We start from the raw sequence: 25647 nt of genomic DNA on the forward strand, positions 1-25647 counted from the left end.
CAGAAGAATCTATTGTGCAAGTAAGCTTTCTGCTAAACCTCTCAGAACATGCTCCATGAGAACAGGTGCACCAGCAAAACACCTGGATATAAGTTCATGAGAATAATGGGCTCACGAGCAAAGCATCTGGAGGAGACTAGGCATAATGGAAGAGCACCTGGATATAGTTCTGAATGAGATTCCTGTTTGAGTGCTAGCTAGACAAGCATTAGGTGTGTGTTCTCCTGAGAGAAGCATGCACTGTTACCAGAGTGGCCCAACCAGGGCCATTATGTGGAACCTACAAGGAATGGCTCCCCAGCACATGCCCCTGGTGCTGCTGCCATGGCCAGGTGGGCTCCTGGTCTGGCCCTCTGAGGTGACCACTCCTCATGTATACTCTAGCCACACAGGCTGTTGGGATCTCAAGAGACAACAGTGTCCATTGCTTCCTTGGCCATGGTAGATGTGTTGTCATTGTCATTATGGACTCCATACCCCCAAGTCCAACGCAGATTGGGACTCACGTCAAATGTGTCCAGACATGAATAAAACAAAGGAGTCCTGCCAGGTGGCCATGACCCATATCCTTTCTCGCATCAGCTCATGGCTTCTTCCTACCACCTGTGGAGCAAGCCTCATCTTTAATCTATAGAAGGAGCTTAGGCAGGGCAGGAACTGGCCCAAGGCACACAGTGGTAGCCATGAGGTGATCTCCAGACCATCAGTCCAATGTGGGGATGAGTCTCCGTGATGAAGAGTAGAATCCAGGGCGCTATGGAACCACTGATATGCAGGGACTTAGGCGAAGCTCGTGGTGCTGTCCTTGGGTCATGTCATCACGCATCAGAGTGATGTTCCTGCAGCTACAAAGCATCCTGGTTTTCAGGGAAAGTCCTTGCCTTTGCCACACACACCACTGTGGGCAGAGGTGGGCCTTGTGAACATCTGGTGAGGTTAGGAGGGGTACTTCCTGCCCGATCAGGTCAGAACCTGTCAGTGCTAGCTGGCATCCGTCACTTCTTCCACAGATCTCCTCATCGCTCCCTCTGTTCCTTTAAAAGTCTCTGCTGTTACTGTACAAGAGACTTGGAAGCATACTTTATGTTTTAAAAATTTAATGTAACTAAAAAGGCTAAAGTACCCCTTGACCCCTGGCAACTAGCCAGCTATCCTTCTAGAACTGTGCTTGTCATCCACATGAGGTTTCAGGTTCTATGTCCTGTGCCCCTAAGTCAGCCATTCAGGACCCCGAGACTTCCAGAGTTCCTCGGGGTGTGCTTTTCTGAGGCAGTCAAAGCAGGGCGACAGTCCTCTCTGGGTGAATCTGGTGGGCTCTTTGCTATGCCTGCACTTTCAGACACAGAAAATGCACTCATGCCCTAAGTGTCTGTGGCCTGGATGGGCGTGCTCTGCTCTCCCTGGCCCTCACTGTAGCTTTGGTTGGTTCTCAGCTGGGTTCATTGCTGCTATGTGTGGCCATGCTGACACATTCTGTGTATGGTTTTAGCCTCCTGTTGGCTGGTTTTCAATTTGTAGCTGTCTGTCAGATGCTGTTTTTTTCAACCAGGGACCTTTAGTTGGAGCAGACTGGGTCTGGCCCTTCAGAGAACCCACTCATCGGGGTTCTTCTCCGGGACCTTTTCCCCTGAGCCTGGGTCTTGCTGTGGGTCCCATTTTTGTGTCACCTGGAAGACAAGCATCAGCCCTTTTCCAGGTGATATCTACTTGTAAAAAGTTATCTTGTGACCACAGCATTTCCTGGTGAGATCATCTTTCCTTCTGGGGTGTCTGGTAGAGTCTAAGCTCCTTGCAAGTAGTGCCCATGTATCTGGGGAGGGATTGCTATGCCTGGTGCCATGCCCTGCCTGACTACTAGGTTGGTGTGGTTTTGTTTGTTTGTTGTTGTTTGTTTTGCTAGCCTGTAGATCCTTCCTCCACAGCACACGGGTCTTAGATCACAGCTGTGGTTCTTAGATCCTTTTCTTTCAAAGATATGTAGGATCATGGTTGATCCTTGAGTTCCAGTCGTTCAAATATTGACCTTTTCTATTAAAGGCTATTTGCTTAAAACAACAACAAAAACTCATTTAGAAAGGGAAAATGCTACTTGGAAGTTAGATGAAGACAGCCAGATTTGAAGACCTGTAGAGAGTAGTTATGTAACTGTTCATAAAGTAAACATCAGGTGCATATAAGGGGTGCAGGGTGTCCTGGCTTTTGAACAGGAGGATGCTAAAGTAACTTCCGTCAGCTGTATGGGGACGGAAGCCATCTGGCTTTAGTGTTACTTCACTTTTAGCAGAAAGATGTCTGAGGGCCAAGTACTCCTCCACTTGTATTCTACCCCTTTCGAGTAGAGCCAAGCAGGGGCCTTCTGAGGAGTTCTAGGAAGCTGGACTCAACTGAAGCCTATGGAAATCCTTAGAGCAGCTCACCCTCCTCTCCCATGTCTTGTGCCCTGCCCTGTGTCAGGGATGCAGCGACCAAACCGCAGAGTGAAAAGGAGCTCCAGGTGGGGCCCTGTGCCCTCATCGCGGCTCTCGCCTCTCTGCAGAAGGGATGCATTGCAGGTAGGCAGCGGTCCTCACTGCTGACTTCTAGAGGACACAGCGATGCGGGAGAGCAGCCTGTGGCCATTACCTTTGAGAAGAAAGCCTTTTATCCTCTGGTGGCCATGGTCCATGTGACATAGTCGTTATCATTTGCCGATCTTGGACCTGATCCCTGGGGGAGTTCCCCATCTTAATGACTATGTCGCTGAGATTCGATCACTCCTTTCTGGTGCTGGACCTGGAGCACCTGCCACTAGGGCAACGGTTGCTAGGCTTGCTGCCTCCCGGCTTCTGCAGCTACAGGGCTGCCTGAGGTGGTTATATTGAAGCAATGAGGAGCTGGAGTGAGGGGAAATGCAGAGGCTGCAGGGCTGTGAGTGGGGTGTTCATTGCACCTAAATAGCCTTTAAACCCTTGGCTCTAGGTACACCGGCTTCCAGCCCTGCCCTTGGGTTTTCTTGCTATCACCCTGGCCCTGTGGTGAAAGTAACCCCAACTTAGTATTTCCTTCTCTGGCTCCTGCCTTCCAGCTATTCCTAGAGACTCTTTCTTCCAACTGTAGCAGCTCCTCAATGGCTGCTGGGGCCCAGTCTCCCATCACTGATCTGCCTCCTCTAGGTGCTGCCCTCCCTGAGTTCCAGGAGGACAGAACCAAATGCCTCACCACTTTCCTACCCAGGAGATGCTTGGGTTTCCAGTGTTGTACTGCCCACATCAAGCAAGGTTTGCTACTGGTGGAATGTAGGCCTCCGCTGCTGTCCGGACTCACTGAGGATATTCACTGTGCTGCTTTTTGGACTGTGCTCAGGACTTGGTGTATGTGTGGTGGGGGAGGCCAGTTGAATCAGAATCCTTGTTGATAACTTCAGCAATGTGTTGAAAAACTAGAAACCTTAATAGTTGGAAGGACGTAGAGCTGTGAGCTATAGACAAGTTCAGACAGTACCACTCAAATGCCCATGAGACCATGGGTGTGTTTCTGCTACACATCAGACTTCTCTGCTGCTGTAAATTAGAAAATAGGGCAATACCTTGAAGGGCTACAGAGAACACAAGATATGCATTTCTGGTGCTTCAGACAGTATGCGTACTGAAGTGAGTTTAGAAGCCAGCCTTGATGATTCCTGAATAAGAATGAGCCTGTTTGGAGCTGAGTGTGTTGGCACACACCTTTAATCCCAGCACTCAGGGAGGCAGAGGCAGATGGAACTCTGAGTTTGAGGTCAGCTTGGTCTACCAATCAAGTCCAGGACAGCCAGGGCTACACGGAGAAACCCCTTCTTGAAAACAAACGAACAAACAAGAAAGAATGAACCTTGTGTAATAAACACATACATGCATGCACATAGGCAATGCTTTCATACTAACTTAAGCTGACACCCACATCTGCATGCATGCATGATGCATGTACACGAGAACATGCTGTCACAAACGTGGTTGTCTGGACTCTATCTCTCAACAGGTATGCACAGCACTGTTAGTGATGTGCTGAGGTTGTGACTTGTGTTGAGAACTTTCCAGATGTTCTCTTGTCCATAGGTACTACTTTTTTTTGTAATTAGAGAAAGATGCTTCTAGGTTATTGAATAAGGTTCTCAGAAGTTCTGAATCTTTGCTAAGGAAACAAAAAAGAGGCTGGAAACAAACATTTGGAAACATAAAGATGGCGACTCAGAGAATCTGTTAACATGTGGGCCTACCTGTGTGGCCTTTGCCTTGCTGTCTGGGGATGCTCTGGCTGTAGAGGCAGCAGGGGAGGTGCATGCCTCATTGCTCTGCAGTGATTTTGTGTTCTGACTCTATGCTTTCTCCCCAGGTCCTGCATGCACACAAGCCTCACTTCATGGCCTTGCACTGCCAAGAATTCGGAGGGAAAAACTATGAGGCCTCCATGTCTCATGTGGACAAGTTTGTCAAGTAAGTCTCATCTGGAGCCTGTGGACTGTGGGGTAGGTCTTTGGATGGGACATGGTCTTGAGTTGCCACCCTTTGAAATGGCATCTGTTGGTCATGTCAAGGGAGTTGCAGTTTTCCCCAGGGAGGTGTGGCCCAGTGATCTGGCAGCTGCTTGCTTTCAAGGAGTAAGCACCATGCGCAGCTAGGCAGGGGCTGGGGTGGCGGGAGCCAGGTCTTGGGGATCCCCCCCCCCCATCAGAGTACCTGAGGTGGATGGATGCTGGCTAACTTACTGCAGAGGACAATGGATGGTGGGCAGGACTGGGTTCTGCAGTAGCGTCTTCTTCAAAGCCTGGGAGGTACCACTATGCTTTCCAGGAGGGAGGCACTGTATGTGCGGAGCCAGTGCAAACTGTGCTCTGCTGCTCCTTAGTGGACAGGACCATCAGAGCTCTGCCCAGAAGAAGGGGGATGGGGTCTCTTGAGATGGCTCTGTGAATGGACACAGAGTGCAGCAGCAGCAAGCAGTCACACACCCCTGAGCTCCAGGTCTGGAATTGAGGCCCTTCTCCTTCTGTGGCTTCTAGAACCAGCTCAGAAGACTCTGTTTACTCTCAGAAATCATTGTACCCATTCTGCCTTTTTGGTCTTCTAGAAGCATCCTAACAATGACTAGAAAGGAGACTGGGGATGAAGAGGGAGAGTCAGGATTAAGGGAATCCTGGATGTGGTTTTCAATGGAGAAAGGGGCTGAAGTTCTGAACGTATTGCAGAACCACATCAGGGTTGCATTGGGGTCATACGTTGTTCCTGGTTATGGCTTTGAAGAAGTCATCTAGGCCACAGCTTTGACTGCAGGGAATGCTGCAGAAGAAATATCCATGGGGTGTTCCCAGGACCTGCCCTCCTTTGGAACAGCTTGGCATGGACACATCTGAGCCCTGAGTTTGTATCTTTGCTCAGTTTTTGGAGAACACTGAAGGCACTGCCTGCCCTGTGTGTCTTTGGTGTTCCCTCCATCCCTAGTTCTAAGTGTGTGTGTGTGTGTGTGTGTGTGTGTGTGTGTGTGTGTGTGTGTGCGTGCACACCACAGACCTCATGGGGAGGTCAGAGGACAATTTTTGGAGTCAATTTTCCCACTTTTGTGGATTCCAGGGATCAAATTCAGCTCTCCAGGCTTGTACAACAAGCGCTGTTACCTACAAGAGCTGTCTTGTTGCCACATTTATTTCCCGCCCCTTTTCTCCTATTTACATCTGGCCTAAGCCTGACAAGACATGGAGGAAGTGCTCCTTCAGTGCTCAAATGTCCCTGTTGGAGGCAGCCATGATCCTCAGCATCCTGTGGGTAAAGAGATCCTGCAAGCAACCAGTTGATAGCAGGGACTTTCTCCCGAGCAAGGTGTGGCCATTCCTACCACTCAGGGCCTTGGAGCTTATCAGGTGTCAAACGCCCTGCACATTTCTCCACAGCAGTCTATAACTTCAAGGCAGTTTTAATAAAAGTGTTAAAAGCATTTTTCCCGACACTTGATAAGCAAGTGCTGGTCACATGGAGAAGCAGTGCCGAACATAGCCGAAACAATCGTTCTGCCAGCAAGAGCAGCAGCTCCCATTGCAGCAGCAGCACAATACGAGTAGGCAGAGACATGCTATGCAGAATGTCTTCTTTGGTGTATGGCGTTAGCACTGCAGGCTGAGAAGTGCCGGGACCTGTGTTGGGAGGAGCCTGCATCACAACGTCCCACGTGGTCACTCAACCCTGCCTCAGAATGAATTCCATTGGTACTAAAGTAAAATTTGGAGATGGAGATACGGGAGAGTATCTTTGTAGCTTTAAGGTAGGGAGGAGTTCTTTCAGAATGTGCAGTGTGTGCAGCTTAGTCATGTTAAAGAAAGCCGCGTTGTTACAGAAAGATTTTGAACAAAGGAAGAGCTAAGCCACCTTAGGAAAACATCTTCAGCACATGTCACTGACAGAAATTAGCGTTTATGCCAAGAACTGCTAGTTGACACGTATGGGAAAGAGAGGCTTGTGGCTAGAGCAGCAGAACATCTGAAGGGAAAGGGTGCAGTGGGTACTGGGCCTTGGGCATCTACAGGCCTGTGGCCCTCGGGAGGGAGATTCTACCACTACTGTCTCTTCGATGTGCTGTGAGCGGCGCTGTGTGCCTTGCTGCACTGGCTTTGAAGAGCAGCTGTCCTTGAGAAGGCTGGGACTGGCGGGCACCTTCCTGTGCACTTCCTGCACAGCGCTCCTTGCTCTTGGCTGGATTCAGCTTCTACCTGGACCGTTTTCCTTAGCCAAAGAGCTTTCTGTACTGTTGATTTCAGTACAAGTCAGCTGCTGCCGATTCTCTCAGCCTTTGTTTGTCTGAACAAGGTCGTTGTTCTCATCTTTGAAAGCTGCATTTATTGGGAATGAATGAGAGCTTGTCAGTTCCCTCACTACTTCAAGGACGCCGTGTCATTGTCTTCTGTGTTTCATTGTTTCCGACCAGAGCCCAGCCCTTGTTACCGTCTTCATCTTCTTGTGTATAATGTGCTTTCCCAGCTCGCTTTCCTCTACATGTAGCTTGTTTGTAGCGGCTCAGTTTGCTGCTCTCTGGTTTAATATTGTTTGTTCTGAACTGTGCACCTATGCATTTGACCAAATTTGGAGATCATTAGCCCCCTCTGTCTGCAGATGCTGCTCTTCTCCTTGCCCCCTCCCCCCTTGCCCTTAGACTCAGTGTTGCCAGAGAGGCTCCGCCATCCCACAGGGAGTGCACCCCTACTGTACTGCCTTGCAGGGCTGCCCACTCTCAGTCCATCCTGTGAGACCCCAGTTCTCATTTGTCATCACCAGAAACTCCTTTCTTCTGTACATTCCCATTTTCCTTAAGGGCTCCAATCATATTTATATTCGTCATTTTAAGATTCTTTCAGCTAATCGTATTTCTGGGCCTGGGTCTGTTGGTAGCTTGTTTTGAAAAAATTATGACACTGATTTGTTGTTTCTTCCTGTGTCAGATCAATTTTTCATCACATTTGTCTGGGGATGGGGACACAAGTGTGCCAATGGCGTGTGTAGAGGTCAGACAGAAACTTGCAGGAATCGGTTCTCTTCTTCCACTTTGAGTGTCGTAGAGACTGAACTCAAGTTCTCACCCATGTCAGGCAGCTTTGATGTACCAGATGTGCCTGGTGCTCAGGGTTGGCATCTTGTCATCTCTATTCCCCACTCCTCACCACCTCAATCCCAGTGCTTTGTTTGGGTTGGTGCCCAGGCATCTCTAGCTCTGTTTTTTTATACCCGTGAGCACTTTGAGGTCTGTGGCTGCCAGCAGCAATATCCTGGGGGTCCACTGGAGTCTGCCGGGCTCATCTGCTGCCTCCCTTTCCTAGACATATGGTTTCCTCTGGGGTCCTTCCCTAACTTGTACTTTTGGATTGTATGCTGTGCCTACTTCTCACCTGCAGCAAAGGAGGACTGGCCCTTTGTCCCACATTCTGGGCTAGATGTGTGGTACTTCTCCCTAGGCAATCTAGAGCCAGTGATAAAATCAACTGTTTGGGACTCTGACCATAAAATGGGGTGTTGGGAGGAGCAGTGGGGCTCTGCTGCATTGACTGATGAGCACAGGCTGCTGTTCGCTTTAAGGAAGTGCTAGTCACTGTCATTCTCTGCACTGTGCTCTTGGGCGGCTGTGAGTGATGGCTTGTCACCTCTGTAGGTCCCTCTTGAACCTGTAGGTCAGGTTCAAAACAAGCAGCAGACTCTGGAAGTCACCTGTCCACGATGTGTGTCCTAGGGGAGTCCCATCAGGGTCTTCTTCCCTGGGTGGCCTCACAATGTAGTAGGCATCTCACAGGCCTGCGTGGAAACCAGAGACTGCTATGTGGGCTGCTCTGTGTGTGCCAGGACACACAGTAGGCTGTGGTTTCCACCATGGCTATCACTGATTTTCCTTTCTTTCCTCCTTCCCTCCCTCCTGCTTTGCCCCATTAGGGGTGTGTGGGTCTCTGGCTGCTGTGAAAAGCAGTTGTAGCTGCAGCCTTGTGTCTGGGAGCACAGCTGTGGGAAGGCATGGCGTCTGGGTCTTTACTTACTGTGCTCACTCTTCCCCTCCCAGGGAGCTACTATCAAGTGACGCCATGAAGGAATACAACAGGGCTCGTGTCTACCTGGATGAGAACTACAAGTCACAGGAACACTTCACGGTGAGTCATCTTCCAGCTGAGGCATGGGTCCCGGGTCAAGGGAACCTGAGTCTGGGCTGTTCCTGAAGAGCACTACATCGACTTGCATGCATAGTGTTACTGTCCCAAATGGAAAGCTTCTCACAGTCTGTTGACTTCTCAGAGGGTCTCAGTCTCTCTGCTCCAGCCTGGCAGGGCTGACGGCCAACACTTAAGATTGCATCCTCATTGCTGGGCAGGAGCTGGGATGGGGATGGCCAGTGAACAGAGGCTGGCCTTGGGATATATACCATAAGAGGAGGAGTCTAGGGTCTCCAAGCTGGCTTAGAATGAGAGGTTGAACTGGAACCTGGGCTGCTCTGCTGGTCCCTTTATACCAGTGTCCCTATTCCTGGACTTGGCAATCACTTTGTGAGCCCTGAGCAGGTATTTGGAGTTTGACCTGCTTCAGAACAGGTGTACCTTACAGGGACTGTGCCAGTCTGAGAAGAACTGTCCCTCTTCTACAAGGGTCCTGGGCCCAGTGCAGGATAGCTGCTTTAGGAGGTGTGAGGCACTAGGAAAGGCCAGGAACTCTTCAGCGATGTTTGAAAGCTTTTATAGCTGTTGGTTTGGAGAACAGTGTCTCAAGCCCTGAGGTGCCCAGGCCTTCAGGGATTGAGTTAGCTTTCCATCGTTCTGCCCCAGTGCCTTCCACTTCAGCCTTATTCTTAGGTGCTGCTTTTCTTCTCCGCTCAAGGAGATCTGGCAGTGATCCTCATCTGTCAGCCCATCTTCTGCCTTGAGCTACCCTGAGCAGCTGCCTGACTTCCATTGGAGCTATATGGAGAAATATAGCAAGGGCATGTGTCATGGTGGGTCTGATTCCTGCCCTGCACTTGGTGTGTGTGACTTTGGGGTTGTCATTGGGCTAGAGAGGCCCTGTCAAGGTTTCAGTCTCTGGGTTTGGAGCACCCAGTGCCACGTGTGTTCTGTTTCAAAGACATTTTCTTCACACCCTTCCACCACCCACATTCAGGTGTGCCCTTGCCTCTAGTTTGGTTCTGTTCAGAAGAGAGTCCCCTTACTTCCCCCTATTCTTCCCTTAGCCATTTCTGCCACTGGCTGTTTCTTCCTAGCTCTGTATTCCTTTCCTTCTTGTAGAAAGCCCCTCCCCTTAGCCTTCTGCCAGGACCTGACTTCTTGTCTTCTGAGTCAGCCTTACACAGATTAAAAAGAGAAGACCTATCAGTGAGGATGGGCCTCAGACTAGACACAACAGAAGGAGAGGGGGTAAGCCAAAGAAATCAATTGGAACTGCTAGAAATGAAACAGAGAAAACAGCCTCTTTATAGTGTCATTCTGGGATGATGTCACATGGCCTGACATCATGTCCTTGGGGCCTTCCACAGGGCAGAGGAAACAGATTCATGGAAAACAATGGCTGAGGGTTTCCACAATTTCACAAGACTTACAAGCTCATAGATCTGATTGTGGCACTGGGTTTTCAGCAGTGCCTCCAGACAGAATCTCAATGAGGTACATCACCATCCAACATGGGGCACCAGAGTTGCAGAAGGCTCACCACCATCTCTCCTGCCTTATGCCACTGCAGGCATCCTTTGTAGGAAGGTTCTTTTCTCCATAACCCCCTTTAAATATATAGACACAATGATCTAGAGGTACAGGGGAAGGGAGGCTAAATTCTACATGCACAAACAGGGCTGTTTGGCCCTGCGAGAGCCTTCATAGCTGGACTGACAGGGGAAGAAGGCCACTCCTTGAGGGTAGAACACTATGTGATGGATCTCTTTTGCTTTGCTCTTCTTTGCTTGTCAAGCACTGACTATGCCTTGGCATTCCTGTCCTGGTACCAGTCTCTCTACCAGCCCCAGTGTGGCATAAAGTACCTTCATGTCTGATTGAATGGTGATGATCAAGGGCTTTTCATGTCTGCCTGGAGTCATCGTAGGTAGCACAAAGTAGATTGTAACTACAGTGGCCCCGAGTCTTTGAGCACCATCCACTTCACACTCCTCCACTGTGTTCCCTTGGTGCGTTGTTGTCTTAAGCAAGAGCGCTAAGATGTTCTGGTAGGAAGGACCTACACCCCTGGAGTCCTGAACATGGTTGGCAGCATCCAGCAGCTAGGTAACTATCCTCCTGCCCAGCCTGGTACACTGTAGCTTCAGACAGAGAAATTTAATCCTTGTAAGATTGATGGTATCAGCTGAGTATTTTTAGCTGAGTCTGGTTCAAATAATAGGCCATTAATTGAAAAAGGAAATTGAGATGAATTTATCTTATACATAAATGCTGTCATGGGCATTAATAGGGATCAGAAAATAGTGGCCTGTTTCCAGCAAGCTGCTGAACTGAATGGACTGCACGTACTCTATGAGCTGGGAGTGGGGGTGGGTGAGGTGTGGGGGGGGGGTGGGAGCTCCGGGCGCGGGGGCGGGCCTGTTGGGGTAAGATCTGCTGTTTCCATTGCTAGTGATGCCCCAGGGGCTTGGACTAGGAGATTTGCAAATGACCCTTGCTGCCAGGAGGTGGCGCCAGTGTAGCATGTGCAGTTGCAAGGCCCCTCGAAGGGATTGTTCCTAAGAGGATTCTTAACTGGGAACTTTAAATTCTGTGTGTTTACTGTGGCCGTAACGTGTGTCTGTTGATGTGGGCTGGATGTCTTCCGTGTATGCTGTACGGAGACCATGAAAATGGCCTCTCGATGCTGGGCCCCTGGCTTTGTCACTGGTTAGCTCCTTGCTAACCATGTTTTTTTTTTTTTTTTTTTTGGTATGGAAAGTTATGTGGCTGGAAGTGTGGGTCTTCAGAGGTTCTGCCAGACTGGCATTGAAGTTGTTACCACTGGAAAATCTGGGTTCCCATCCTGTTGCTTGTGTTTGAATGTTTCTACCTTGGGCCAACACAGTGGGTGATTGTGACCCACACAGAGAGGAAGGAATGGGCATACCAGTCTTGGAGCACCAGGACTTTTCTTCCTGGGAGAGCTTACCTTGGTTGGCTTAGCTTGTTTTTGTTTGCTGTTTCCTCCCGGGATTTCCCCTGTAGGTACCCATCACATGTTTAGAGTCATTGAATGGACCAGTCTCCTGGCAGAGTACTGGAGGGCTAGGGCTGTGGAGTAATGTGAATACCCACAACCCTTCTGGGTAGAGTGGGAGAAGGCAGTGGTGCCTTGGAGAGAGGGTGGCAGTCACTGGCTATTGAGAATTGGAGACTGTTGGTGGGTATGTTTAATATCAGGGTCTGGCTGAGGCTCCCTGGCCTAGTTGCAGGGAGCTTAGATGCAAAGAAGCTTCAGAGAAGCATGAGGGACACATAGGGAATGGAGGCCAGAAGCCAAAGTGCAGATGAGAAAGAGTTCCTGAGGAGGGTTTGCTGGGAGGCAGAGGTTACATCTCTCTCGACACTGCCCTTCCAGGCCAGACCTGAAAACAGTGAGGTGCAACAGCCAGGTAGGGGGACCCTGGGCTCTTTGCAGTGTTGGAAGCCAACATTGCTGAGACTGCAGTAGAGGTGGCTCTGAGGCCTGTGCCATGCAGAGAATGGTATGTGCGTTTCATGTTTGGTCATGTGTTAGTGTCCTGCTCATGTTTTTTGTATTAACCCCAAAGAGCAAGGTGCCCCCAGTTTAAACATCAGTGAGGTAATTGTGACACGTTGCTCTTCTGTTGAAGGGGGTTGTATGTAGAGGAACTAAGGAGCAGAGGATGTGCTCCCCAGGTGGGAAAGCAGGCCACCACACTGTGCTCCTGCTGGGCAACCTTCCTGTTCTTCCTGTGCTGGGGCCCAGGAGTCCCAAAGGAGTCCTGATCAACTCTTTCATACATATCTCCTAGGCACCAGGAGGGGTAGGAGTGGGAGGTACAGTAACATGGAACTCATCCCCCTGGAGACCAAGTCAGTGCTTTAGAGCCCTAGAATGTCAGATGTCCATGGCATGCTCCGGAAGAGCACCTGCATTTTTCTGTGGGCTGGGGCTGTCATTGTCACTCTCCTGGCCCTTCTGTCATCTTAGTTACCTGTGACTTGCTGCTACCTGGCCTCTGCACTGGCTTGCCTGCTGACTTCTTGCCTCCCTTCTCAGATGCTTGTGCCCTATCCTCTTCCTGAGAGACTTCTGGCTCCTGGAGTGCGTGTTCTACTGGCGATGGACACACCTTGTCCAGGGACACTCCTCACTGCAAGAGACTGGCTCAGTGAGGACAGGGGCTCTGCCACTTGGTATAGAGGTGCAGCGTGTGTTGGGAGTGTGTTGTTGTGTACAGCCCCTGTGAGTGATTCATATTGGTAGAAGAGTCATGAGTGAAATCTGTTAACAGTTTGGCATGTAGCATGAAGCTGTAAACCCCGTAAGAAAAGTGATTTGAACAAAATGAAGAAAAAAACCTGACCTTTACAAAGTTGGGTCCACGGTGCAGTTGGGGTTTTTCTTGGATGGCGCCATGAATGAGCCTTGGAATCCTTATCCATAGGGCTTGGGCCTACCAGCTGAGATGGACCCAAAAAGGAGGATCCTTGAGGAAGGGCCCCAGCTTGAAGCTGAGCTCTGTGCTATGTGGATAGAGGATCAAAACATGACCTTGAGCTGGTGTGAGTGAGACCCAGAAAAAAGAGAGGGGGAAGGAATGGGGAGGGAGGGGGAGGGAGATGGAGCTCACCTGGTCCTTGAACTACCTTCCTGAGTTTATATGCCTTACCTCCAGTGTTAGAGATGGACTTGGAAGGCTGCTCCCCAGAGCTCTCGGCATCACAGTGTGGCACAGTTGAGTTCCACAGTAGGCCAGCCATGAAGAGTGGACACTGAGGAACTACCTGGGTGAAGTTTTCCAAGTCTGCGCTAGTGTCTATTGATCAGACACTCTAGCAGCATGGAAATTATGTGTCTGATTTAGCCAGCCACTTGGAGGAGCATAGAAATCACATCGCTTACCTCCCGACAAGCTGGCGCATCAATAAGACCATGCGAGGCAACGGCTTCCTTGTACTCTTGCTTCAGAATGGCAAAGTGAGGAAGAGATTGAGAATTTATTTCCTTATAATTCCAGCGCTGTCTTGTTTTGCTGCTGAAGGAAAGCTTTGCAGCATGGAGTGTTCATCAATGCCTTGCTGGTTGCTCACCTGGCCTGGGAAGCCAGAGGCTGTGTTTACTGTGGTGGACTTCAGACATGACCTGGGGATAGCCAGATCTTCCTAGCCCGTTCTGGTGACCTGATGTCTAAAGTTCTGGTGCCTGAGAAAGAAATCCAAAGCCCAGGTCCAGGATTATTATCCCTGCCTGGCTGTAGAGCCAAACCTGAGTGGCCTCTTGAAGCTGCAGCTGGTTCAATAGCATTCCTCTTGGGAACTGGAAAGGTAGTAGGAGTCTTTGCTTCTGTCTTCACCCAGAGAAGAGGACTGAGTGAAACCTTGAAAACTGATGTGACCTGGCCAAAGCTCTTGTTCCTAAAACTACAAGAGGGAATATTCCCTTTCCATGTGGTCATTCTTGACCAGATTGGGGGGGGTGGTGTTGGAAGAGCTGTACCTTACTAATGACTTAATGTTGGAGAAGAAAGACTTTGTTGATATGGGGGATACAGCATTGAGAGGTCTGAGAAGGCTTAGCCTGCTGTCATGGGTCCCCAGGGATGAAGCTGTGCCAGTGGGGTAGTTAACAAGAGGCAGCATCTGTAGGTTTCTCAGGGCCTGGGCTTGCCCACACCCTACCTCAGGCCAGGGGATGAAGAGGCTGTATAGCTGGATGTAGAACAGTCCCGGAGGTTGCACATGCTTCTTGAGTCCTGGAGAAGGTCTTGCATGCTGCACTGCTGGTAACACACACAGTGTAGTGGTCTGGATGGGTAGCACCAGTGGTGTTTGGGCTGCCTAAGGGGACTCTGGCCTCATTTGTTCAACTAGGGATCTTACTCATGGGCAGCCTGTGTGGGCTGTGGGGTGATGGTAGTTGAATGGGGTCCTGGGTAGGCCAGAGACTGGAAATTCCAGTGAGCTGTTTGATTCAGGGACAGTAGCAGGCCAAGGATGACTCCAGTGGGCAAGGCCTATCTCTTAGGTTCAGGAATAGTGCTGTCAATGCAAAAGCCCTGCTGTTTGCCTATTCAAGGCTCTTGTTTGGCAGGAGGCCTCAGGCCTGCTAGTCAGGATTGCCTAGGCTGCTCACATGTGGGTCAGGAGGGCTGACCCTGAATGGATGAGGTCAGGGCCTCTTTCTATACTTTCTCCTCTGTGTAGCTGCCAGCACTGTTGGGAGTAGGTGTTTCTCAGAGGTAGAAGCCAGAGCACTTAGACATAAGATGTGTGACTCTGCTTTGGCCTGGGTATCCTGGTTTCCCCGGGCTTTGTGAGTTATTTTCGGAGTATGGAGCGAGGTGGGGTGGTGATGGTTAAATTAGGGTTAGGGAGAATGTGAGGTGCTGAAGGCTGACAAGGGACTGTCACACAATTGCCCTGTCCAGCATGATATACACATTTACCCCCACGCCCAGAGGGTACTCAGAAGCCCTGGTGCTGGTGCTCATGTTGAGACCGAGGAGTGAAGCCTGCCCCTTCCCACAAGCCCCTTTCCACTACTCTGGGAGCGGCCCCTCCCTGCTCTCCCCTAAATAAGAGGTTTGGGGAAATTTGTGGGAAATTAATGGAGTTTGCTGATGTTCTTTGATCTGAGGAAGAGGAAGGAAAGGCAAATGCGTTTATGATGAGGGACTAATCTTTGCCAGTGGCGGCCCCCTCTGCACTTGGCCCTGCCCTCCTCCTCCTCACCTGAGGCCTGATGAAGTGAGAGGAGCAAGATTGGTTTTCTGAGGGCACTGGGCGCCCTGTGCTCAGTTAAATCACGGCTGTCTGCACCCCTGGCGGGTGATGACCTGCCCTCCTGCCTCGGCACCATGGCCCTTCGGGATGTGATGATGTGCGGCCACAGCAGCCGGGCTGCAGTGAAGGTGAAACTGTCGTATCGATCTTTTTAGCACTAAAATATGAGCCACTTTACGCCGCTTCCCGCTGCTGTGATGTGAAAAATAATAACTCGGATCCAAATTAAAAATATTGATCCCTGGAAGGTGTTGAAAGTAAATAAACACCTTCCGAAGTTTTCGGGTCAGCCGAGGAATGGTATTCAGCAATAAATGTGTCGGCACGTCAGAGTCAGGGTTCTTGATCTGTTTTTCCTCTGAATTGATTTTTCATTATTTACTTCCTAAAAGTGTTGGAATTTGGTCCTCCACCGTTAAATCCCAGTGTTTGGGCAAATGATTTCTTTGGGGCTTATGAGGTGCTCCTAACCCACTCCCTCATTGATTGATTGATTTTTGACTCAATGAGCTTGCAGTCTACGCTTTATTTAGGACTTCCATCATAATTTTTTATACATTTAGGCTTGACTTTTTTATTTCCCTGTAACAGATGAGCTGACATTAGCTATCAAACTAGGGGAAACAATTGCCACGAGGTTAATTTTGTTGCAAGCTCTATGCATCCTGGGGAGATGTGAGGCTTTTCCTAGCTATAGCCCAGGCCCTGGTGGGAGTTTGCCTTGCCCAGGACATATGTTTAGAACAGGCTAAGCCTCATGTCTCCAGGAGGGGTGGTGCCTGTAGGATTTGCAGGCGGCTGACACTGGTTCTCATGAGCTGAAGGACAAGTTGAGACATGTCTTCTTAGGAAGTTTCCCTTTCAGAAGTCAACTGAGGCCCAACACTTGCCATGTCTCCATGTGGCCTGGCAGAAAGATCAGAAAGGCAGGTGCTCGGCACCACACAGGGGAACAATGGGAGCCTTATGCTGGCCCATCATCACTGAGTTTTCCTGGGTAGAAGACATGACCATGTGACTCAACCTGTGGTCTTTAGGGGTGAGGGATCCTACTCTCACATCTAGAAGGGGATACTATGGTCTGTCAAAGCTCTGCAGATTGGATGCTAGAGAGCTGCCTGCAGAGAAGAGGGAACCTTGGTCTACAGCAGCTTCAGTAAAGGCCCAGCACTCTCTGCTCTGCCAGCAACTTCTCAGGTTTCTTGTTCTTGGTGCTGGACAGGCTCAGCTGTGTGCCTTTGGGCACTGGGCAGATCCAGCTGTGCCTGTGCAGGGATTAGGCAGACTCAGATGTGTCCCTTGGACATGGGAAAGACCCATTTGTGCTCATTGGGCATCGTATAGACCCAGATGTGCCCATGTGAGTGTCTACCAGATTCAGATGCTCTTGTGGACATCTTGTAGACCCAAATGTGCCCAAATGAGCATGGGGCAGACCCAGATGTGCTCCTATGACCATTGGGTAGATGCAGATATGCCTCTGTGGGTGCTGAGGCCCTCTAGAAGTGCCTCTGGGGACCCCAGAGATGCTTCTGTGGGTATTAAGGATTCCCAGATTTGCCTCTGTGGTATTGAGGACTCCAGGTGTGCCCCTGTGGGCAACAGCAAATCTCGGTATGTTCCTATGTACATTAGGGGATCCTAATGTGCCTAGGAGTATTGGACAGGTCAAAATGTAGCCCTGTGTGCACTAGGAGACTCACCTGTGGGCCTGTTCATAGGTAGGGCTCCTTGTCAGCCATGACAAGCAGTTGCCTGTGTTCCCTATATGCTGTCCACTTTCTGATAGAGGAGTTTGGGGCAGAGAGCTATAGCAACATGGCACTCATGCCAGAGCTTTTGCCTGCTTGGCCACAAGTGTCTGAGAGTGCTCATATGGCCCATAGCTATCCCCACCTCTCCATTGTCACTCATATTTGGACCTAAGGTAGTTGGGAACAAGAGGCTAGGATATCTGCTGATGGATTTGGCACAGGGAGGGAATGCCACAAGCATTCTTGGAAGGCTCAGTGCTGGAAGGAGGGAATGGGGCCACCAGCTTGGGACTGGGTCTCCTTGATTGAGCTTATAGCCTCTTACAAGGGTGGGGTAGCTCTGGCCAGCCATCTCGTCTGCTTGCCATGGATGAGTGGTCTTCAGGAAAGAATACCTACACTATCCTGGTTTAGGGAACATTAATTGAGGAGGAAGTGTCAATGGCTGGCTGGTGTGCCCCCAACACCTTCTTTCCCCGATATCGTTCAGGCATTTACCCTCCCCCAGGGGTGGTACTGTGGAGATGCTGCCTCACCATCAACACCAGGTTTGGAATAGGAGATGACGAGAGCACACATGGTTGGCTCCCCTGTGATTATGGTGACTGCTAGGCGGCACTCATCTCCCGAATGCCAGTTGCCCATGACTAGATGGGAATGTTTCATTTTCTTATGGGAGTGCTTTTTATTGGGCAGTGGTGCCCAACTCACCTCTGGCAGCAGTCAGACAAGAGTCTCAGAGGGAGGCTCACCAAGTGACCACATAGAGGAGTTCTGGGACACTACCACCCATCTCCTTGTAGGGCAGAGAAGACAGGGCCAAGGGTTTGCTTCTCAGGAACCAAAGTCTGCTAGGATCAGTCGAGAGCTGATCCTAAGGGTGAGGTATAGCCTAAGGGTATAACCAGGGTGTGCTCCTGTTATATCAGGTGTTCGGCCTGCTGCTGGCCTGAGTCACCAGTATGGCTGCCCTGACCCCTGCCCTCAGAACCTGTGTTCTGGGCTGTTGAATACAGAGAGTGTGCTGAGATGTTGGCTGAGGCTTTGGGAATACATTAAGATGTAGTGGCGCTGAAGATGCATCTAACAAAGAGGGACAGTGAGAAATCAGTGTGGAGTGTTGCTCACTCAGCTCACCTGCTAACAAAAAAGTTTGTTTTTTTTTTTTTTGGTGTGTGTGTGTGTGTGTGTGTGTGTGTGTGTGTGTGTGTGTGTGTGCCAGGCAGTTCAGTGAGGGCTGAGTAGAGCATAGCAGAAGGACCAAAGTATCCACTGAGCTTGAAGCCCCAACGCTTGGCTGCAGCTGCCTGCGTCTGTCAGTCCTACTGGCCAGCCACTCCATCAGAGCTAGTTATGTTCCTACAGTGTCATTGTGTGCTTTGCTGTGCTTAGCTGGTGTCCCAGGTTGACATTAATGTGGGGACTGATGCAGGATTTGGCGGAAGAGGAGAGGCAGTCATCTGGGGACAGGTTGGTTATTACTAATTTAAAGGCTTATCTGATCTAGCCTCAAATTCATATTGAAATAAATTCACAGAGTGGACTGGGTTAAATAGTGATTTAACCCAGTTTGTTTTTATTTTTCTTGACTTGCATCCTCTGCCTTTCAAAAAAGAGATGCAAGGCCAGACCTAGGCATCTGGAGACCAATGGGGAACATCTCTGTGGGATGTGGCAACAGAGTGAGTGTGGCTAATCCTATAAATAAAGCTGTGTTTAGTTCCTTTTCCACAACCCTCTGCTCTTCCGTCCAGCTCTCTCTGTGCCCCTATGGACACACTTTCACCTTTTGTGCGATTCTTTGAGGCTTCAACCCAGAGACAAACAAACTATTTAAGGTATAAGGTCATGAAGCTGCTGTACTGGAATAACGAGAGCAAGGTTTTGTCAGGGAGCCCACAGGGTGCAGTGCTCTCATGAGCGGCCAGGACTGGGTTTGTCAACCTGGAAGTAATTTGTTTAGGTCTTTGACAATGTGTCCCTTGCTCAGTGGCTTGCAAGCTATTAATTTGTAAAGGTTTCTCTTGGAAGTTGAAATTTAGGTAACACTACCCTTAAGCAGCCAAAGTCAGGACTGTGTTAGGTCAGTGCTATCCCAGACCTGTATCCTGAGCACCTTTGCAAGCTGCTTGCATAGATCAGTGAGACCTGAGTACATGGAGCCATACCAGGCTCAGGGAAGGCTCAATGGTGTTGATGTGTCTATTCTCCTAAGCTTGGCATGATGCTTCAGGGTAATTCTAATCAAAGTTAGAACAGAAACTTTTTTTTGTAGAAATAAAAAATCTGGATTTACATTTTATATGGAGGTGTAAAGGACCTGCAGTGGCCACAACAACATTGAAATGGGACAGAGTTGGAAGACTCACCTTGCCTGATCAAGACTTGCCACATATCTGCAGTGGGCATGACAATGTAGTGTTAGTATAAACCCCCACATAAACAGACTGAGGGCCAGAAAAGAGACTCTGGAAATCAGCTGGGTTAGGTTGGTCTCTCACTTCTGATCCTCTTGCCTTAACCTGAGGGCTGGGATTACAGGGGCACACTTTGTTTTGACAAAGGTGTCCAAGCTGTTCCGCCATAAGGGTATGGGCTGCATAAAGAAAGTTGACCCTTAGATGGCCACCTGCCATGGCTAATCTCCAGCTTTCACCAGAAATTATGGAAAATAATTTCTGTGGGTTTCACACCTGGGGAGAAGCGATGGCAGAACCTGGCAAGCGTGTTAGGAAGCAGCCATCAGCAAATGAAACATTTGTTTTGTTGCAAAAGTAGAGGCATTCCACAGCCCATGACACCACATTTGCAAAACATATCTGACCAAGAATTTTCACTTGAAGTTCTTTATGTAATAACCGTTACCAAGCACTAAAAGTAGGACGGAGGACCCGATTTTTAACATGGGGGAGATCTGAATAGACTGCTCTGTGAGACACAGAAATGGCAGCTGAGAGTGGAGGATGCTCACCTGCTGGCCACAAGGGCATTGCCCTTGTCCCTGGTGTCCCTTCAAACCAATACCCTTCAAACAAGCAGCCTCCTTGCTGACACTGTCCAGTTTACAAGAGAGGAAATCTCCTCACATCTGGACTCTGAACTGCGTCTGGGGCCAGGCCCGCAGTCCGGTGGACCCATCTGCCACACAAGGTGTAAAGCATAAAGCCTTGGGTTTCATGCTTGCACCTATGCCTGGTAGTAGAGAAGTGGTTTTCAACCTCCCTAATGCTCTGATCTTTAATGCAGTTCCTCACATTGTGGTGACCCCCCACCCCCAACCATAAAATTATTTTTGTTGCTATTTCATAACTTTAATTTTACTACTGTTATGAACTATAACATAAAATATTTGTGTTTTCTGATGGTCTTAGGCAACCTCTGTGAAAGGGTTGTTTGACCCCAAAAGGAGTCTTGATCCACAGCTGGAGAATCACTTTACTAGAAGGTCTGCTATGGGAGAGCACGTGGAATAAGGACCAGAGAGAAGTCTCATCTGAGGGCAGCAAGGAGCATGGGCCCTGCTAACCTCCAGCCAAGCCATGCCTCACCACCCATCTGCCCCAGCTAATTGTGACACCTGATCACATGACCCTACTTCTCCCCCTAGGTAGCCTCCACTTTCAAATCTGTGGACACCATGTCTGCAGTAAAGGCTGGTTTTGTCGTCATTGTGCCCAAAGCCTACAGGAGGCCTGTGTTTGCAATCATGGCTTCCAGTCTGTCCTGGCCTTCCCTCCTAATCCCATAGGTCACTTGCTGGTGGTAGCTGTGTTAGTCAGCTGTGAGTCTGCAGCGCTGGTTTCTGTGGGCAGGAGGGCGTGGAGAGTGGGGAGTCTGAGGCTGCCGTGGACACAAGGGCAGCATGGGGTGTGCTGATGCAGGCTTGACACTCCCAGCCTGCTGATCTCGGATAGCCCACCCACTGCCCACTGAGGGCCTCAGTTACTGTATGTCCACCTTTGTCCTGTGCTCTCTGCTGAGAAATCCCTTAACAGGCTTTGGTGAAGCTGAGCTAGGTGCCTGGTGGCGGCAGATCCATCAGGCTGCAGACAGGCATGATGGAGAGCCATGTCACATGAGCCTAGGAAACAAATACACTGCAGGAAATGTATTGGTGAACAAACTGAAAGATTGTAAAGCTCTTAAGGACTTTGATGCTTGTTAGCATTTTTTGACAGAAAATCACTGAAGCAGTGGACATAAAAAAAAAAATAGTCCTGGTGCTCACAGTGTAGCTGCTCATTCTATTTATTTGGCCTCAAGTGGCGTTTCGCTTTACAGTCCCCCATGAGCTCTGTCCTGCTTCTGGTTGCCTAGACTCTGTTTTTCCTGGGAGTTGTGGCAAGCCCTGTCCTCTGCCTCATGTGTACACTGGTCTTCTTGAGATATCTTTGCACTGCTGATGCAGACTGGGCCATCTTAACCTAGCAGGGCATCCCTTTACCCCTGACACGCTTGACCTCAGATGCAGAAGCCTGCACCCTGGGTCCTTGTCCTCCAGGAGCCCAGTTTGCAGGGCCTATAGCATTCTAGTGGGGGTTGCTCTAGGGACTTTTTTCCTGAGACCTCAAAGGTGTTCATGTAGATGATAGCTGGGTCTCCTGTAGTAGGCCCAGGGTCATGATCTCTGCATGTGAGCCAGGTATATGTGGCTTTAGTGGTTAGGTTTCTGCACTCTCACCAAGTCCTCAACCACTTTCTTGTCTGTAGCTTGGTGCCCAGACCAAAGGTTCGAGTGGTCTGTGGAAAGAGCTATGGGATCTTCAACATCTGGCCTAGCCCCAGTCTGTATAATATGCTTCTTTAAATTCAGCCCTGGTGGGAGAGGGAGATGTCCTTGCCTGTGAGCTAGCTGACCACTTCTAAGATGCAATGGTGGGGGTAGCTGATTGATCACTGTGTACTCTAACCACCAGGCACCATGTTTGCAGAGTTGTACCCTGCTGACCCCTTAGTCATAAATGGTCAGTGTCAGGTTTGCTGAGCAGCCTCTGGTTTCTGGTTAATCTCCAGTGCCCAGGTATGTACACATTTGGGTGTGTGTGAGTGTGTTATCTATAGGGGTGTGGTGGTCAAGAATGGGCTGTCACTGTCTTCTCTGTGTGGTTAGGGTTGTGGTCTTTGGTCTTTATACTTAGTCCTCATCTGGTTTGGGTCCATACCCTTTAGACTGGCTACTTGTTGCTTTAGTTTTAAGCAGAGTTCTTTTTTTATGAAGAGGATGACCTAGGACATAGGCCTGGGTTCTCATTCTCCAGTTGGTGCTGGCAAAGGACCTTCTCATCTTATCCGTGGGGGAACATCTCAGTTTCCTAGAAGGGAAAAACAGCGTAGTCAGAGATTGTCTCTCCTTTTTCAAAGCTGTGGTAAATGGGTGGCTGGGTAGATGACTATCTGCAATGAGCTCCCATTTTGGAAACTCACATGACCAGGCCCCACCCTGCAGATGCTCCTTGTTCTTACAAAGGCTGAGAAGGAATACCAGGCCACCATCACCATCAGAAAGCATCATCTCGAATGTCTCAGGGTCACTGCAGTGCACCACAAAGCCACTAGGACATGGGGAGCCACTCCTGACAGTCATGAAAATACCCTTCCCAAAGCAAAGGCAGCTTCCCACGTTTTTGTCTGTTGCCTTTTGTGAGAAGAGCTTAGTTTTTTTTTCTCTTTTAAGAAAATATTTGTGTGTGTGTGTGTGTGTGTGTGTGTGTGTGTGTGTGTGTGTCTGTCTGTCTGTCTGTGTGCAGATGACTGTGTGCACGTGGAGCTTCAACAAATCTCAGGAGCTGGTTCTCTCCTGCCACCTTGTGGGACCCAGGGATCAAACTTGGGTCATCAGTCCTGATACCCCTTGAGCCATCATCTCATTAGCTCAGTTTCTCATGTTATAACAGGCAAAGTGGTGGTAAAATTTGAAGGAATTTTTTTGTGTAACTTTTTCCCTTGGCTAAAAATTAAGGATGCTGTAATGGTGTCATTCCCATATAACATTTTTCCATAAATATCTCAAGGTCTCCACAGCATGAGGATGTGTCAGAGACGGTAACTTTCTCTCTAGTTACTTGCAGGTGAACTTTGCGAAGTTGCTACACACAGCAGAAAAGGAGACCCATCTGAACATAGTCTGTATTTTTACTCATCTTAAAACTGATTACTACCTGTGGTTGTTGGAGGGGGGGAGGCGTTAGTATGTGGAACCCAAGGTTTTATGTGTGGAGACAAGAAAATGATGTAGCCTTTCAGTTCTGCAGGGGCATATGAAAGCTGTCTGTATGCATCCCTTGTTGCAGAATGTTTGGAATTTAGATAGCTCCAGCGTGTATCCTTCCCATCCAACTGCTCTAGCAGATCAGGGCCTGCAATTATCTGAGTAGGTCTGAAAGATGGGCCATTCAGCGTGCAAACATCTCTCAAACGGAAATTGTTACACTTTGCTCTTCATCTTGAAATGAATGTTTGGTTGTCAATTTTTATTGCTGATGTAATGAATAAAGCCCAGTGACAGTCACTGTCCCTGAGGTAGCCCCAACCTCAGGCTGGTGTGGGGAGCTGCGGGCATCCTACTCCCACGGTATACCCGGCTTCTGAGGATCAGAGCAGAATGGTGATTTCTTTCCCCTTAATTTTCTTTGTATTAATGTTCCCACTGTTTACCCAGAAAGAACATGGCTGGCTGCTGGTTCCTGAGCTGGAGCTGGGCAGCAGGATTGGACAGGCAGTTCTGGTCCATGGCTGGCAAGTTTTATGTATCTCTTTATGAGTAGAGCAATGTAATGATAATGCAGAGCTTGTCTCATAAATGCTGCTGTACAGCTTGGGACAGCAAGCACTTGCATGTGACCTAGATTGTCTAAGCCGCAGTCCCTTTGGTTTGGAGCAAGTCTCTTTAATAAATGTTGGCTGTCCTTCTAACCGTCATAATTATTTAAAGGGTTTTCAAAGGAGAGGGGACAAATCAAATCAGGCCATTGCTGCCGCATCCCATTGTGGAGGTAAGTGTATTTGTAAAACGTAGGCCTTGTTAGAGTCTCCTCCCCGTTTTCATCTATTATCACAATAATTGAGTTTGTAGCTGGAATTAAATTCATCAAATTGTGTTATCCTCTTTAGAAATTGGATAGGCACCCTGGCAGGGCGAGGCAGAAGTTAATCCGCTTTGCTAAAGCCTCCAGTGGCACCATGCAGCAGGGTGAGGAGGCTCAAGCGCCTTCCTGTCACCTCGGACACAGTGTGATTTCTCCTCGATCCCCAGTGCAAATAATGACATTTGAATCGAGCATTAACAGGCTTAATTACTTTAAAATTGTCATTTTAATTTACACTGATATAGTATTGATCATACAAGCAGAGATTAAGCTGTTCAGCGGAGCGGGTGATGGGGAATTAAACATCGAAGGGTCCTCAAGGGGCCGTGCACACTGCCTGGCGTGCGCCGGAAGAGGGATGATAGTTCTTAGTAATGAACTGGCGGCATGCGAGGACATGAATCTTGGCCTCCTGGAAAAGGGGAAATAATGGGGTTTGGGACGCATTTGCAGGTTATTCATTCGCTGCCATGCGCCAGTTCTCCAGCGATTCATCCGCCTCGCCGGCGTTTATTTATCCAGGAGATTCCAGAGCTCTGACCTTTTGCTAAGTACACTGAGCATAAGTTAGAGAGGAGATTTTTCAGGTGCAACTTTTTATCAATGTTTGTTATTTTTTTTTTCTTATTTCCAATTGGCATCCAACAGAGTGACTCCTGGTTTTCGAATGTTCTCGTGTCTGCAGGCCCTTGCAGATGGTCCAGTGGTGAGAACGAGGTGTATGGGAGAGGGTAGGGGAGTGTATCTCATGCACTACTGTTGACATTTCAAGGGTAGCCCAGACTTCAGTCTCACATCGCCGTGTTTGGACAGATAGCCTGAGATGTCACAGTTGCGCTGTGGCATGGTCGCCCTTTGCGCCACATCCTAGTTCTGAAGTTTTCTTAGGCAGACTGTTGCTCTAACTGTTCAGATAGAGAGTATGAGAAGGAAGAAGGCATTTCTGTCTCAGAAGCAGATGCACCTGACAGATCCCTTTTTGCCTAAAATGAGATCCCATCAAATCTTTTAACCTCAGAAAGGTCTACTTTTCTTAGGTTACATCATAAAAACTTAAGTGATTGATTTTTACACTCACCAGGGAGTGATGAAATTCTTGGTCACTATCCATAATGGCTTTATTTTAGACAGTGAACTGGAGATTTAATTAAAGCGCAATCAGGGAACTGAAGGAGTGCTGATGCTTCTGCTCATGATGGGCATGAGTGTGCATGGGACGTTAGAAGGGCTCATTATTGCAAGCATTTACCAGACGCTAGCAGGGTGAACACAGGAGTGCCAGAAGGCCTCCTCATTGTTTGTGTACACGAAGTCCAGAAGGCCTTCTTGCACACGTGTGTGTGTGTGTGTGTGTGTGTGTGTGTGTGTGTGTGTGTGTGTG

At 49.1% G+C, this 25647-nt stretch overlaps 1 protein-coding gene across 2 annotated transcripts in view; it reads left to right on the top strand.

Moving 5' to 3' along the window:
• Positions 1–25647, top strand: part of Inpp5a (inositol polyphosphate-5-phosphatase A) — a 184442-nt gene that overhangs the window by 75478 nt on the left and 83317 nt on the right. For both annotated transcript variants that reach the window (XM_055608822.1, XM_055608823.1), the window contains exons 3-4: positions 4351–4451; positions 8545–8632. In XM_055608822.1, coding sequence (XP_055464797.1) covers positions 4351–4451; positions 8545–8632 — 189 coding nt within the window. The remainder of the gene's footprint in view (positions 1–4350; positions 4452–8544; positions 8633–25647) is intronic.

The sequence above is a fragment of the Psammomys obesus genome, unplaced genomic scaffold, assembly GCF_907164565.1.
Source record: "Psammomys obesus unplaced genomic scaffold, mPsaObe1.curated_primary_1811, whole genome shotgun sequence".
NCBI lineage: Eukaryota > Metazoa > Chordata > Mammalia > Rodentia > Muridae > Psammomys > Psammomys obesus.